The following is a 17006-nucleotide window of genomic DNA, read 5'->3' on the forward strand; positions in this document are numbered from 1 at the left end:
CTTTATAAAGGTACATGTGATGGGTTTTGGGTCTTTTTCTGTTTTTATTTATTTTTTTTTTTTGTCATGGAACTAAGGCAACTGAATGGCGTGGTTCAATTATTCGAACGGGCTGTCTTGTGATACGTACAATTGAGGGTTTACTCACCATTGACCCCATTTTTAACCAACTCGCAAAATTCGAACTCTTTCTGAGGAATTTCGAGTTAGACCCATTTTTAACTAACTGTGAGTTTGGATTTGTTATTTTTCCACGTGCTCAACGCACTTCTAATAGCATTTGTATGCAAATTACAGTAACTATTTGCCGTGTACACAGCAGCTGTAGAATAAAGGCTTAATTTTTTTTTTTGGCCTACAGTGGGCCGCCAAAGCTTGCTCACCAAACACTTATTTGTCTCTCGAAAGGGCGCACCAGGCTTTGCTCCTGTTTTGTTTGCTTGGACGGGACATAGTTTGCATACCTATGCCGTGTGACAACGCAACCCCTGTACTGTATGTTCCCCCTTCCTTATTTAGTGTCAAATGTGAAGCTGCTAACTCTGATCGATGCTTGCCAGTCAGTGTTGTTTAGAATCATATTGTGGCCAGCGGAACATTTTTTTCGTTTTTTTTTTTTATCGGCGTACTGATTGGCATTTCATATACGTTTTCAACGTATAATACCAATTTAGTAGATTATCGTGTTTGTCCCGTAAAAACACGCAAATAACACATGGCATCATCTGATAGTTTTGTCCAAATGACTATAATTGCCCAAACAATTATAACTATGATGTCATGTCGCTATAGTTTCGCTATAATGTGTAGTAATACAAGTAACCATTAGTTATAAAGATTTACTTATATAAATTAATTAATTGTAGTATTAAATCCTGTAACCATTTCAGACGGTCTAAAAAATCTACAATAAATGAACATATTTTGGTAAGAGTTGTAAGTATAGAAACATTACGCCGTATTTTTGTAAATATAATGATTTAAAACTACACGCTTGTCGCTTGTTGCACCTGCGTCATAACAACCCGCTACTACCACCCATTGCGCATTAGGGTACTGAGTTATAGGACAATTTCCCTCCCCACGTTGCTTGTTTAAACAGAACGTTCTCTCACTCTGGTTCGTGACTGTTTAGCTCTAGTCCTTTTGTCTTTAATTGCACCTGAGTAGCACCAAGGTATGCAGCTATGCGCGTATGTGAAACGTGCAGACTACAATACTTTTGTTGCTTTAAAGAGCGATATTTCAAGTTGCTACTTCCGTGATTTAAGGGCTCTTATGATATTTTGGTTTTTTTGTATTTGCCATGCAGTAAGGATACCTTAAGACAGAACGCTCAATTAGTGGCTAATGGCGGTTTAGTCATTAGTGCTATTCGTTGTGTGTTTTAATGCATCTAAGTCGTTTAAGGTGTGTATGTGTGTTAATTGGCAAAAATAAACGTTCGTAAAAAAAATACGACACGATAATCGTCCCGCACTTTGTGGCATTAGTTCATCGAATTGACAACACTCCAGTAAGAGAGCGTGACTCACTACGGAAAGGTGGATTGTTGGTCCGCAAACATTTCGCGGAACAGAAGTAGTCCGTCTTTTACGCTCTTTTTCCTTTTTTCTTTTTCTTTTATTTCTCTTACTCTTCTTTTTCTTCTACATCTCGTTTTTTTCTATTATTCTCTTTTTTCTCTTTTTCCCTCCCTCGCCTTTTTTCTCTCTCATTCACGTTACATCTTAGTGACTTGGTCTGTTATTCTCTTTTTTCTTCTTCGCTCTCTTTTTCTCATTTTTTGCTCTATTTCATTCTCTTTTTTCTCGTTAACTCTCTTCAGTAGAGCACAATCAAAATTCGAGGAAATAATTTCACCTGGTCAACGTTTGTGCCATTTATTACGATTCCCAGAAATGCGCGTAAAATCCTTGTATACAGCCCGTTGTCCGTTTTGCGGTCAAACCCATTCTCCAACAAACCGCTAACATCTGGTAATAAAGCGACCTCATTAAATCCTATACATAGGATTGTATTTAACGGCTATGAATAGAAACCAAGTGACAATGAACCAGGTTTTCCTGTTGACACGTTTATACCTACTCCCCGTTGCCGATCTATTTTACATAGAAGAAAAAATATTTCAAGGTATTAACTTACAACCATTCAAAATTTGTTATTATATTGTTGCTATGAAATGCTGATTTTTGTGTCGATTGTCGAGTTTAGGTTTCAACGCCATTCAAAATCACCATTACGAGACAATAAAAACAACTGTTATTGTCATTTTTCTACATTTGTAAATAGCCAAAATATGATATATTTCAACATGGAGAACATGACCACCGTGCTATCGAAACTAAACAAACTGTCGTAGCATTTAAAAAGGCTATACTGTCAGGTCGCTTATAGATTTATTGTACTTTTATATAATTCAACATAGTTCGTTTTCAATAAAATAGCTTACAGCGCAGTAAAAACATGTGTTGCCAGTAAGGAGTGCATCGTTGACTGTAGTTTTTGATCAAGTAGCCGCGTGACACTATACAGCACAATAGGGACTGCGTTGGGGATTAGCTAAGTCGAAATGCCGGCTGGGTTTGCCAGAACGGCCAGGAAAGGAAAAGAGTATTGAGGTGAAATATTTAACACTTTGCAGGCGAACATGCTATAATTACAAGCACAAACAGGCATGCGTCGTTTCTCTGCAATATCGTTGCACAGCCGACTCTAGTTAAAAACACACGCACAAATTTAATGGGTGTCGCTTTGCTTTTTATGAGTTACAAAATTTGAGAGGCTCTTTGCTATTTTTCCCATGAGCCAACACTCCATCAATGTAGGGGAATTTCGCAGCTTGTCTAAAATTCAGTCGCGCTCGACTCTATGACGTCATACAGGCTTCTTTGTGGGCGCATTTTCGGTCTTTTGAGCTATTTACTTCAGACTGTAGTCAGATGTTAAACCCTCTTTTAAAACTGCCAAAATGAGCACAAAGTTTTTCCTAATAATCGCCCAATGCTCTATCGTTTACTTTCTTATCACCCAAAACAGGCAGATTTATCAACTGTACATTTTTTTAAACCTGGAAAATGCCTTAAACTCACTCGATTTAGTTTGAAAAAGGCCCAATTTTTACCCCATTCGTGTATTTATTACAAGCTCTAGTACCCCACAATATATTTTGAAACACGCACAAAACAAAGAAAAAGGTTTCCAACCGCAGAATCATTGGCACGAAGGCGAGATTTAAAAAAAACGAAAAACAACCTCAAAAGTCTAATTTCGAGTCGGCCTCAAAATAACGGCCAGGATTTGCTTTCCCATTAAGGCGGGCACGCGCCTGGAGTCTGCTTAGCAGCGCATCAATATTTAATCGCAGTGACTTGCAGCAACGCGCCCAACTCTGCAGAAGTGCGCCGAGCCAACACGCCACCATTCACTTTCGCTTCTGACAATGCACCCGTTCCACAGTTAATGTGATGTCACAATGCCCGTGAACCGCCGCCGAACGCGATTGAGTAAACCTTCGGGTTTTTATATTAGTTGGATAACAGCTCGCGTGGTTATAGTGTGATGCATTGTCCCTAGATGTTTGTTTAGTTGACTGTTTCTTGCAAAAATGATTGCACGCTTCCCTTAAAATTCAGGATAATATGTAGGAGTTTACATTTACAATTGGCTGTGTTCAAATCCTAGCACATTGCAAAAAAAGAAGTTACGATGTATACCACTAAAAAAGGGCAAATCTTAGTAATAAAAGGACATTATGACATATGACAGTCCTTGCATATAACCCAAAATACAAGGTAGATCTTTTAAAAACAGTCAAGTCAACAACTGAATTTTACAGTGACAATAGATCTTCGTTGTGTAAAGATCTTATGCGCGTATTTGTGAAAGCACCCGTTGTACATTCGCTGCTTGTTTTGCAAATTTTCTGTCAGCAAGGAACGGCAGATGGTTAATGAGATGTGTGGTGGTTGTTGATCGAAAGCTTGGAGTCGCACAATTGACGTTTGCCAAACCGCTCATTTTTCAGTCAGGGTGAGGGAATCATGCTGCAATTCCAAGAATTTTGTCACTCAGTTTTGGACGTTTAAAATCGATGCAGTGAATAAAGCTTCAATTCATTTCAAATGTAAATACATTGAAGGCACAAGCAATGATCATTATTTTTGTTCTTTTTTAAAGTGCAAATAAGAATTTGGGGTGCGACTTGACTTGTTATTCATTCGAAACTACTTGACTTGAGTGATTTCAAAACAACTTGTTTACAACACTGCTGTTTAGCGTTTATTCTAAACGCATTTAATTTGAGCAACGTTCGGAAGTACTGTTCATTACAACGGTCAGCGGTTATAAATTGTTTACGTGAAACGCCAGCAGTGTTCTTTATTTTCAGTCAGTTTAGTATTAGTTGGGTTCTGCCTTCCTATCAACTTTGAGAATCGATTTCGACCGAATTGGCGGTTCGCTAAACTCTCTAAATCCATACTGAAATTTACTAAACCCGATTAGAATCGGTTTTCAAAAGCACACTGTCGTTTATTTGGCACTTGTAGCGTAATTCCCCCAACAAAGTCCTTCCATCGATTTGTGTTGCATAACTTTGGGCTTAATATCGCAATGTTCACGACATGCCATCGTGTTGCTTAGCCGTTTTTTCAAGTATGTTAAGAAACTGCAGCAACTTTGATAAGACTTTTTTAGTAAAACGTTTAAAATGCGACCTACTTCTACATGGGCTTTGATAGTCTTATTACGTTTTACTATAACCTCCAACCATTATGCTCCAAAAAACTTTTTAGTAAACATCAACATAAACTGGACTTTACATTTAATAAAAGGTTGATTCTAGCTAGTAATCTCTGACAGAGCGGAAAACATGCTTTAGTAAAAATTGGACAATATTTCTTAGAGTACTTTATGTAAAACTCTTACTTTTTTAGCAGTTGAGGGGGTTTGGAAAATAATGTAAGGCCCAAAACACCAAACACTTGTTATTATGCATGTATCTTCTATGACACATTCCTAATTTCCCCACGTCTTGTCTTTGACTGGTGTTGATTCATAAAGTTGCTAATCCATATATTCCCCTGTGAGGTGGTGTAAGGCTTGTCTGGTGTGAAATGATCAAGCAAATAAATCACTTGATTACTAGACACACTTGGGAATCGCTTTTTAGAGTGTACTAAAAATACCCTCCCAAAAAGCTTTTTTCGACTTTTTCTTGAGAAACGTTTAAAACTATCTTAACCATGCAGTTAAGAATAATAAAAAGATGTAAAAATGATTTAATTGTGTTATTAAGAAATATAGGCTTTTGTTTTTGAAATTGCAACACAAAATGAGAAGTTTGCTACCTTAGTGTGAGAATACCGAAAACAAGTCAGTTGCTGTCAATTTACATAAGGCACTGTTTTAAAACAATTGGCTTGTGTAATTTGTATGAGATGATTTCAACACAAGCCTTTTGTCAGAGTCTTTAATTTACTTGAATTACAAGTTATATTAATTTGCCAAGGAATAAAGAAAAATAAAGGCGTAGAGGTAAAAAGTTAAAACACAAGATTTTAGTAGCTTTTCAAAATACACAGGCTGGATGATTTATCTTCCCACTTTAGCTTCAGAGACACATCACTGGGTAAAATCCAGTCTAGCCCTTGGAAAAATCCCACCAATGAAGCATACTACATCACGTTCACTTCACGTCCAGTTATTATAGCCGGGGATTTCACGGGGATAGATTTGCGTTTTAGACGCGTCTTAGACTCTATAAAGTATCCAATAGCACCCTATACTTCAACCCACAACTGACGTAACACTGTTGTTTTTCAGTATAAAGTAAAGGCGTGGTTTAAGGCTAACTACTATAATAATCACGTCTTTGATACAAGACCATATGGATGCATAGTGGCTGGAGGTTGTAGTTGGAAGAATAAATATCAGAGCCCATACTGATGTCGCTAGCATTTTGGGAACGTCTCAAATAACTCTTATTCAAAAAATCAACCAATCACCTTTATTTTGTGAATTAAAACGTTAACTTTTGTATTTTTATAAATTAAAAATGGCTATCAAAGCCCACACAGAAGTAAGTAGCATTTTGTGGGCGTCTTAATTCATTTTCAACATCATAAGTAGTAGTATTTTTTCCAATTTTTACAAACGCAAATATCACTTTTGGCTTCAACTCGATAGTCAATGCAAATATAACTACAAAAATCAATCAATCGCCTTTATTTCAAACCTGAATTTAACCTTCGTATTTTTATTAATTTAAATAAATATCAGAGCCTGTACAGAAGTAGGTAGCATTTTGTGGGCGTCTCTAACAAATCTTATTCATTTTCAACATTATTAGTATAACCCTTTTTGCCGATTTCTTTGAAACGCAAATGCTATTTTGGCCACAAATCGATATTCAGTACAAATAGAACTCCAATAATATCGAGCTAAGGTTCTGGAAATCTGATTAGGCGCTATGGTTGCTATTTTGTTTCAATTGAAGCAAAACCCTTTTTTAATAAAAAATCGTTATATGTGGTCAATAAACCACGACATAATTTGGCAACCCTGCATTATAGAGACGTCTGATGTTTTGTTTTATTCCGATAATGAAACCCTAATTTTCGGTAAAAAAGGGAGGTCGATGCGAATCCCAAAAAAAATTCCTCTCTGATTATTTTATTTTTAGCATATCTTCTGTCACTAAACAAGTAAATTTCATTCGAATTAAGGAACTAATGGTGCCGATTAGGCTATATATATATTAATTTTAAAGAGGATTCTGCTGTTGGAAATTTGTTGAGTTTTGCCTGCTTATATACATGTCAGCAAAAGATTGAACCTGCTTCCCATGGTTTCTCCCTAAAAAATACACCCTTTTTCAGTCTTACTGCATTAGTCCAGCAATGTTGGTATCAAGACAAGACATTTTATGCAGATATTAAACAAAAAGGCATCGTCGCTATTTCTTAATTCGAATGAAATCAAGTATTCTTTAGCTTCGCCACATAATTTTTTCTTTAGAACGAACTTACAAACGTCTGAATTTGATCAAGACAGCAAAGTCTAAAGAATATTTGGTTCAATTTAAAGTCATGGTCGTCATTCGCCTGTACGGGCGAGAAAATATCTTGTTTTTATACATTGAGTTTGATTTGCAAGGATCAAAGAGATTTCAAACATTTCACATTCAGTGTAACCAATTACATCCTGTGAGCAATATACGAACAAAACCCCAACCCGTGGTAAAAACAGAAAAAAAACGAAAAAGTGCAAAGGAAACGCCCCCCTCCCACCCCCCACAGACCCCGTCCCTTCTGTGGGTTTGAAACCCTGCAAAAAGTTCATGTTGGATGAATCACTGCAGTGCAATCCGGTGCATGCGGCCTTTACTGCTGATTCCACTTCCCACACCGGTTTGAGTGCTCTTGACCTTTCCAGCGTGTGTATTGGACCAAGTCAGCGCGGCTTAACGCTGTGCTTCTCAACCAGTGGGTCGCAAAGCAGTTATAACTTTTACTGTTTGCTATTAGATCGGGAAATTTTTGCATTATTATTGCGAAACATTTATGCACCAATGTACCAAATACGTAACAATTAAATGTGTTGTGTCGCATTAACTATTTCAGTACGTAGTCAAGATGCAAGTTTTTTTAACTGTTATTCTTATTTCTAATTAGTTGCGTTCTAAATTACTGCTAAAAAGGTTTAATCAACATTGTTTTTGTTTTTTCAGGTATACATTGTTTCTTTTTTAATTTGTAAATTTTAATTAGTTTTTCATTTGTTTGGTCATGTCTCATTGTTGGTCGCAAAATAAAATTTGCGTTAAAAGTGGGTCGCGAACTGAGAAAGGTTGGGCAGCACTGGCTATTCGCCTCGCGTTTCACCCTCCCGTTTTCATATTTCTGCGTGAAAATGCATCAGAGCCAAATGGCGGCTTCCAGTTTCCGCCTTTTAAGCGTAATTACCACGTGTTTATTGGGCGAATCTCGGCTGAAGGTATTCGGCTCTAGTTTTACGTCAAAATGCGTCAGATGCCAATAACAACTTCTGCTTCTGAAGTCTGCTCTTTTTTTCTCGTGTATATTGGGCAAAGTTAGCTCGGTCAAATATATTCGGTTCGAGAAGGGAAAATTAACTATTATGAAAGCGATTTGTTTACGATCATTAAGATTTTCTGCACTTTGCCATTGCTATAGTTTGTTTTTATATCGCTTTGCATAGTCAATATTGTTTTTTTAGGTCTTCGTTTAAACGGTTTATTTCAGGCGAGCAACTTACAAGTAATATTTTCCTTTAGAGCCCAGAATCAAATAAATTTACATGTTCGTGGTTTAAATCTGCTTGGACCTAACAACTTTTGCTGCTCTTTTATTATTCAACCGCTAAACAGTCTAGTTAAAACTGTAATGTTTCTTGGTTGAAATGAGCCTGAAGTGAATATGTACCTGGTGTATTGTCCAAGATAACAAGGCCTACCTTTAAAAGCGGTTCTAAACCTTTTTTTCTTTCGTGGCCCATTTATGTTGCAAAAAAATCTTTGGCCCAAAAGTTTTATTAAAGAAAAAACTGTAAAAAAGGTTTAGAACAAAACACAGCAGAAAATATTTCAAAACAGATTATTTATTCAACCGTGCATTAGTGAGATACTTGCGGCTGAACAATAAATTTACATTCCTTATAATTCCTCCCCAAGCCATTATTCCTGTAAAATTAAATGTAGCGACACAAACGAAACTACATTTAGCTTTTTTAAATTGGTCTGTGGCCCACCTCAAATGTTCTTATGGCCCACTGGTTGAGAACCGCTGGCATAGCATAAAAAGCGGTTGGTTATAGTTTCCACATTTTTGGTTTATTTTTTAAAACTATATTAGGGTTAATAAACAACGAAATTGCTGCTTTGCCCAAAATACTCTTCATTTTCCTTAAACTTGGTCTAGCTTGGGAAGAAAAGGGCTGCTGTTTTTGTAACCGGTGGATGAGGTCTAAGGTTTTGTTTATCATATTGTCTGCGCAATATTACAGGGTCCTTGGACCTAACAAAGTTAAAAAAAAAACTCTAAAAGCTTTGTGATGTGCTAGTATCATATTTAAACCTAATTAAAGTCAGTCATTTTATGAGCTTTATTAAAGAAAATATAAAAGGTAGAAAAACGCCGGCTTCTAATGTCAACCCAGCCTATAGTTAATAACCAAAACAAACTGTTTCGAGTGTCTGTTACTTTTGAAACGGCATATCCATGACCTTCACTGCGGTTTGCAGGCGACACGGGTGACTAACTTGCAGTTAAGGCTTGGCTCCGCGGAGTCAACTTTTACGCACTCTCGTGGTAAAGAGCTTGAACCGTAATCTACTGGCTTCCTACCTTCTTGTGATCTCTCGTTTTACTTGTTTTCGCTTGTGCAACGGCTACGTGCAGTCATCAGGGATATTTTTGCCGCGCCTTTGTGCAATTTTAAAACACACTGCTAATTTTTAACCGTAACAAAAAAATTAGAATCTATAAAGCGTGTAAAAAACATAAATTTTATCTTAAAAATCGTATAGTGAACCCTGTCGCCATTTTGACTTTTTTTTTTTGAGGGTGGTTTAGGATGTCTTAAACACACGGCGAACGTGGGGTACGACTAGTTATGTCCGATAATAGCGGATCGGAACCAATGCCCGATACCAAGTGGTAGTATCGGCACTCGTCCGATACTAGGTTGGTTTTTTGCTGTTTTAAGCATAGTAATGACGTCATTTGGTATCGGATCGGATCAAGAGACTTTTGTCCAATATATATAAGAGTTTAACAAGGGTAAAAAAAAGTCACACACACGATACTTGTTTTGCTATAGTTGCTCTAAAAATAGCAAGTCAACGACAAAACTCATCTGAAGTCAGGTCAAATAAATCGAAAACAGTGACTTAAGTGCACTTGTTTTTAAATTAAGCAAATCATTGACTTAAGTCATCACAACACTGTTCGTGCCACACACACGAAAAATGTTCATGACATTTAAGTTCATCGGCTCGCAAAAAAACACATCTGCAATCTCTCGAATCAAGGCACTGACTTATGGGGCGAGACAAAGCCGATCGTTTCAAGGACAGAACGCGGGCGCTTGATTGACGTGGCGAAATCGCTGTTGACGGCAAAAATCGCGCGATAAAACCGAAAAATATCACCGCGTTCCGACTTTCGTGGCTTCGTCTCATTCTTGGCGCAATCGCTAAGATCACAAAATCGTTTTTCCTTCCAGGCACAGTTTTGCCGACAAAGTTAGTGAAGAAGTTTTGCCTGTATATACTGTTTAGGAGCAAGCAACACCTCAGACTTGGACAACTAGATAATTCTTGTTTTCTAATTCTATGAATTAGAGCAAAATGCGGCTAAATTCTAATCTAATTGGTTAATTGCTTATGTGCTTTTTTTTCTAGTACTAATCTAATTGGATTTTACCAAAAATGCTACTTTGTCCAACGGCATTTTTTTAAACTCTCAGTCGAAACCAAAGAATTTGAATTAAAACTTTTGGTCGAAACGATTTGTTTGGATGAACTTTACAGCCTAAATGCCAAAACTTTAAAAAATAGCAGGAAGATACTTGCAATTTACATTATGAATAGAACAATTTGTGATTCAAACTAAATTGATGGTAAATTATTTAATTTAATTCTAGTTGAATTTCTAGTTTATACTTGTTTTTTTGAAGAATTTAGTAATTCTAATTCTAATCTAATTTTAAAAGGCTAGAATAAATCTTGTTGTCCAAGTCAGGAACACCTCGCGTGTCTTAAGGTGCATCAATTATATGCGAAAAAGAGCGGTTACAATGTTATATCGTTAAGTCTTTTGATGAATCTACGATTTTCCACAGCCTTCAATTAAGCAAAGGGTATTTTAACTCAATTTTTATCACTCACATTTGTTTATACATATTACAGCAAGAGGAAGTACAAGGTACACTCAAAACCAATATAAAACAAAAACAAATGATACTTAACTTTAGTGGCTCATTATTATTTGTTCAATTGTGGCTTACTAGGAATGATTACTTGCTTAATCAAACAGATTAAGAGCATAGGGGGGGTTACAACCCCTGTGACCACCCTTAACAGTGTTTAACATGGAACTCTGTCCTTAACTGTTGTCAAAGGTTTAAGCAATAAAACCAAAATAAAATATTTCAACTTTTAAGTTTTATCTAGTTACACTTTAACAATAGCAAATATTAATATAGCAATATATCTAAAAACATACCTTATTTCCTAGGGATTCATAGCGAAAAACTCCCCCCCCCCTTACGGCTTACAACCCCTGAGACCCCCTCACAGGATTTTACCTGCGGGACCCTGGCCTTTCTTATCTGTTGTCGTCATCTTGCCAGCCTGTCACTCAAACTCGCCCGGTACAAGATATCGACAAGGCGATTTCATTGGCGGCTTAATTATTCCGTCGACCGCACGAAACGTCGCGCGACGCCCTTTGTCCTTATTTGGCCACCTGCACTTTCGCTTGTTACGTAACTATCGTCCACTCGCGAAGTAGCCGGATCTCTTAAGGACTTACCACAAATCCGTGACCTGTTTTCGGCTATTTAGGGCTGAGTTTGTGTTGTTTATAGGTCGAGACTTTAAACAAGATTTTTCTGTTTTCTCTGAAATGACTTTAAAAATTTCTCTGGACGTATGGAAAAGTCCGTTTTGTGTAGTGTAGTGTTTTTTCAACCTCAAATTCGCTTTTTCGACTATTTAGGACTGAGGTTTTGTTTTTTATTTGTCGGGATTTTTTACACGATTATCTCGTTTCCCCTTGATATGACTTTAAAAAGTTTTCTAAATTTAAGGCTAAATCATTTTGATACAATGATAATGATGATACAAGCAGGTATCGAAACGTATCCAACAAGATAATGTCGATTTTTAACTTGATTAGGGTAGGCGCATAATCAAATAAGCTAAGGTTCTGTACATTAAAAAATTATGTGTAGTGCCTGCAACTAATGAAGGCAGGAAGTGAATTATAAAAGAAGCAAACACGATTGCGTGCAGACGAAATGTCATTCAAACCTAAACAACATATTTCTCTTTTCTCTTAGGCTCGAAGTGCCACCCCTCATGCGACGGACTGTGCTGGGGTCCGGGCCCTGACATGTGTCAGACTCTGACCAGTGTCATCTGTTCACCCTCATGCGACGCAAGATGTAGGGGACCTGGGGCTGACGACTGCTGCAACTCCGAGTGCGCTGTGGGATGTACAGGTCCAAAGAGCAGTAACTGTCTGGTAAGTTGTCGTCGTCGTCTTTTTGGTGTTACGTGTTAAGTCAGGTCTCTAAGCTGCTGTTATGACTTTTGGACGAATTGCGTGCAAAGATTTAAAGAAAGTATCAGTAGATTGGACGGCTTTAAACAAAAGAAAAAATATTTGGGACAGAAAATTTGAAGCACATGTTAAATAGATTGGTGAGGTTTAAAGTAATAAGAATGAGCAACTATCAGGCGAATATTCTAGTCTTTTTTAGGTCTCTCTTTTTAGGTGGTCTTCACTTAGTACAGAGTGATGTACAAAGATTCGAAGCACATATCCATAGATTAGTCAGGTTTAAAGTAAATAGATTTTGCAACTATCAGGCGACTGTGTGTCGCCTTTTTCCCTTTTGTATGCCAGGGTTAGTCGTTCTCATCCTGTTTCGGTCAGTTCAGTTTGTAGTCTTTACCGTTGCAGGTCCACTTTCAGAAAGAGCTTGAACAAAAATTCACCGCAGAGATACAATTATTTCAGTTTAAAAACAAAAAAATGTGTTCCGGAATATTAGTTAAAGGTTTATTTCAATTAGGGTTGAAGGTGCAGTTACAACCGAAACATGTTTTTTTAAAGTAAAGATCGCTCCAAGTTGTAACACAAAAATGGTCTCGGGTTTTTGAAAAGAAAATACTTGTGACGTCATATCAGAAATACTTGTGACGTCATATCAAGCTACTTAAGGGCCACCCACACTGACGTCAAGTATCTTTTCATCGCAGTAACGAAAATATACATTACAGTGAAAACGGGGTACATTTTTTACCAAATTAAAAACCATTGTCAAGTAAGTCCCGCACATTCAGCCAAATAGAAATTTACTAACTGACCGACACAATTATACCCCTAAGGTTGAAGGTCAAGGATGGTCCAGTTTTCACGTCAAGGTCATTTCCTGGCAATAAGAGGTCAACCCTATAGATTTAATAGGCAACCTGTAACTGGATATTTTGGGAACTTTGGTTTCTACTTGAAACCTGATTGCTGACGAGACCTAACGGTGCCACTGCTCTCATACGGTTTCCTTGTTAGTCACATTCTGATTTTTTTCATTTACCATTTCCAATATTTGTTTTGTATAATGAAAGGTCTTCCAATTTGAAACAGGTAATTTTGGCATTTTCCAAGATTTGAGCCCCTTTCATTAGCAACCCTAATGTTACAAAAACGAATTTAAATCCACAATGGTTGGAGGTTTTTTGACGTATTAAGAATATTAAAACCCATCATCAGTTAAAAAAGTTCTTAAATTTAGTTTAAAATTGTATACGACAAAATGCCGACTGTATTTTATCTTCATTAGGAAAAAAGCTACGTATTGTAGAATTACGTCGGCGGGTCGTAGTTTGGTGATCCCCCTAGTTAACATCGAGCCCCTATCCTTTAGAAACCCTAATGTTTAATGTCGAATGACAATTTAAATCAAGAATTGTTCCGGGTTAATATAGTAAGAATACAACGGTCATTGAAAGATTTTAATTCATGTTGATGTCGTTCGCGTGCTTACAAAGATATAAGTTATAAGCACGTTTTAACATTCATCTTAATTATTGTGAAATGTCATATTTTGACAACTAAAATTAAATTTTTTGAGCCTTTTCGGGATTTTCACTTTTGCCAAATAATGAGCGATTATTTAAAATACATCAGATTTAATTAAATAAAGTATAATTTTCACTCCCTGGAATTCGCAATTAAGACCAGAATTAAAAACCGCTGTTTCATTTCGCTATGATTCGTCCTAATATACAACTGGAGTTATTTACCAAACACCAGTCCCCTTGTTGCTGAACATCATCGTTTTCATTGTTCTTTTCGTACAGAAAGATTATACCTTATAAGCACGTTTCAGTATATATCTTAATCATTGTAAAATTTCAAATTTTGACAACTAGAATTGTTTTGAGCCTTTTGGAATTAAATTGAAATAAAAATTCAGGATCTTCACTTTTGCCAAATAAGATTTAAATTTAAATTACCGATTGCTAAAAATAAATCAGATTTAATTAAATAAAGTTTAGTTTTCAATCCCTGGAATTCGCAATTGAACCAGAAGTAAAATTATCGCCATTTTATTTCGCTCTAATTCGTCCAAATATTCAACCGGGGCTATTGAGCTGACCAAACGTCTGATTCCAACCACATTTCTCTCGTATAGTTTCACTTCTTGCGTTTGTTTCAACATGTTAAACGACTCCTTGCTTTTCGTCGTACACCCCCGGAAAGCCAAAACTACTTTTAAAGCCTTTCGGAAACCGCGAAGGCGTCAATACGCTGCACACAGAAACCCACGCGTTACGCCATGTTGCCGTTATGACGTCACAAAGGCGATCGCGGTGACTTGGGGCAAACAAGCAGATGCCTTAACGTGCCAGGATCGGTCTTTGTGCTGTTTGGTTTCGAGTCAATTCGTTTCCTTGGGATTGTGGCGATGTTCTGCCCACGCTTTGCTAAAGCAAATAAGGTTAAAATGGTTTTGGTCAGTTTTTGCGGCCTTTTAATAATGGGCCGGCTCCTTTTTTGCTCTTCTGTCGGCCCTTCTTGTTGTTGGTTAAACGACTTTAAACGACATAGTAACATTAAAAACATATCTCGCAAGGAAAATAAGTAAAACACACAAAAAAAACGCCAGGAAAATAAGTAAAACTGGCAAAAAAGTCAACAAAAACGAAAAATTTGGCAAAAAAGACAAGAAAATAATTAAAACTGGCCTACAACGACCTAAAAAGTGCCAAAAAAGTGAAAAACACCAAAAAAGCCCGAGGAAAACAAAACTGAAACTTATTATGAAAAGCGATGAAAAAAAAAATAATAAAAAAAAGAAACTACCCAAAACGGCAGCGAACTTAGCAAGTTGTCTGAAGAGAGATAACAGATAAGGCGAACGGATAAAGGAGGTCTTTCGTTCCGGCCTCGAGAAGTGGCCTTTTATTAACTTTCCAATGTTTGCCATCCGTGTGTATTTAAAGTGTTCCAAGCCTATCTTGCACACTGGCCTTCATTGCTCGACCTACATACGAATATAGCTTTACTAACCTACGCGCAGCCACTAGAAACTTTGTTGTTGCACAACGGAGTGGTAATGCTAAAATCCACTTGTTCGAAAATATCAACCAATCTACCTCTAAACTTCGCGATATTTTTTATCAGTTTAAACTTTCTAATGAATTTTTTTTTACGTCCAAACTTATTGCCTCAAATTTATTTATTTTGTTAAATTGGTTATCGGAAAATGCTTTTTCCACAAATTCTCGAACCCCGTGGAAATATCTAATAACAACAAGTATATAACATATGGTACAATGAAACTAGCAAGTCAAATAGCTAGTTTATAACTTTTTTATCTTTATTTAATTCATTACGCAAATTGTATTTTTCAAGTTCATCCCATAGATAGCAACATACGTATAATACGGTAAGTACTCTAAAAAGGCCACAAGTATTAACACGTTGTTGTTTTAGACAAAAAATACAAGAATTGTGTGGTTGTCAAAATAATTTTGCTGTATTTTTTCTTGTTATAAAAACACACATTGTTTTTTCCCTTTTAACATTTTTTAGTTTTTCTCCCAAACTGCACAAACTAACTAAAAGCCTTAACGTGGAGTTTTAAGTTTGCCAAATCAATCTAAGGCCGAAAAAATCGTGCGGCCATTAGCCCTTCCCCGCTTCCAGAGTTGTATCGCCCCTAAATATTTGCCCTACTGTTACGTCACACGCGCTCAAACAATGCTGTTTGTCGTGAGCGCGCGCGACTTTCTCGCCCTCGGCCAAGTTTTACTCGGAAATCTCGCCAAAGATCGCGGCACAAAAATGGCAAAAAAAAACCGCCGGGACCGCTGCTTAAATAACGAAAGGCCAAAACGCGTCACAATCTAGATCGCGTGACGTCATATGCAACGCGCGAGCCCGTATCGCGATTTCACGGATGCGCGGTCGGCAAACGACCGAAAATGCTAAAGGTTCAAGCCCGTTCCTATCTGATCTCAGGCTCCAGTTTAAATTCCTGTCTTGTAATGATTTAGACCAGGGGTTCTTAAACTGGGGTCCATGTTACCCCTTGGGGGTAGGTAGACTAGTTTCGGGGGTCCATGAAAATACAATTAAAATATTAGTGTATATTTAAAAAGCATCATTTTTTCAAAAAAAATTGTTGAATTAAATATAAAACGTTTTTGCACTGAAATTATATTTAAACATGATTGCACTTAAAAAAAAAATATATTTTATAATATTTTTAAAATATTTTTAGGGGTCCGCGGTAAAAAAAAGTTGAAGAACCCTTGATTTAGACCAAAGGAACGATTTTTCTTTTTTAGTTGAATTCAGTTTAGCATGAAGGCAAAATATGACTCTTGCATACAGTAGTAGCATTCAATAATTTTTTCCATGTTTGTAGGAAGGCAAAATACGAATCTTATATAGTAACTTACAATAGAAACTTTATTTGTATTTCCCCAGGTTTGTGAGAACACAAAAAAAGGCGTCTTAGATAATAACATCCGATGGAAATGGTGTTTTTACCTTCCTTGATTTTCATAAACGCAAAATGTGATTCCTATTTACTAACATTCGATATTTTTTTTATTTCCAGGTTCGTATGAAGGCAAAATACGAGTTTAAAATACAATAGTAACATTCGATATATATTTTTTTATTTCCTGTTTAGCATGAAGGCAAAATATGAGTCTTATATAGTAACTTACAATAGAAACT

At 36.7% G+C, this 17006-nt stretch overlaps 1 protein-coding gene across 1 annotated transcript in view; it reads left to right on the forward strand.

Moving 5' to 3' along the window:
* LOC146134558 (epidermal growth factor receptor-like) overlaps positions 1-17006 on the forward strand; it is an 87713-nt gene that overhangs the window by 36087 nt on the left and 34620 nt on the right. Inside the window, exon 5 of the mRNA XM_083397533.1 lies at positions 12088-12272. Within this exon, the coding sequence (XP_083253659.1) occupies positions 12088-12272 (185 nt within the window). The remainder of the gene's footprint in view (positions 1-12087; positions 12273-17006) is intronic.

This window comes from Ascidiella aspersa, chromosome 9 (genome assembly GCF_963924565.1).
Source record: "Ascidiella aspersa chromosome 9, kaAscAspe10.2, whole genome shotgun sequence".
Taxonomy (NCBI): Eukaryota; Metazoa; Chordata; class Ascidiacea; order Phlebobranchia; family Ascidiidae; genus Ascidiella; species Ascidiella aspersa.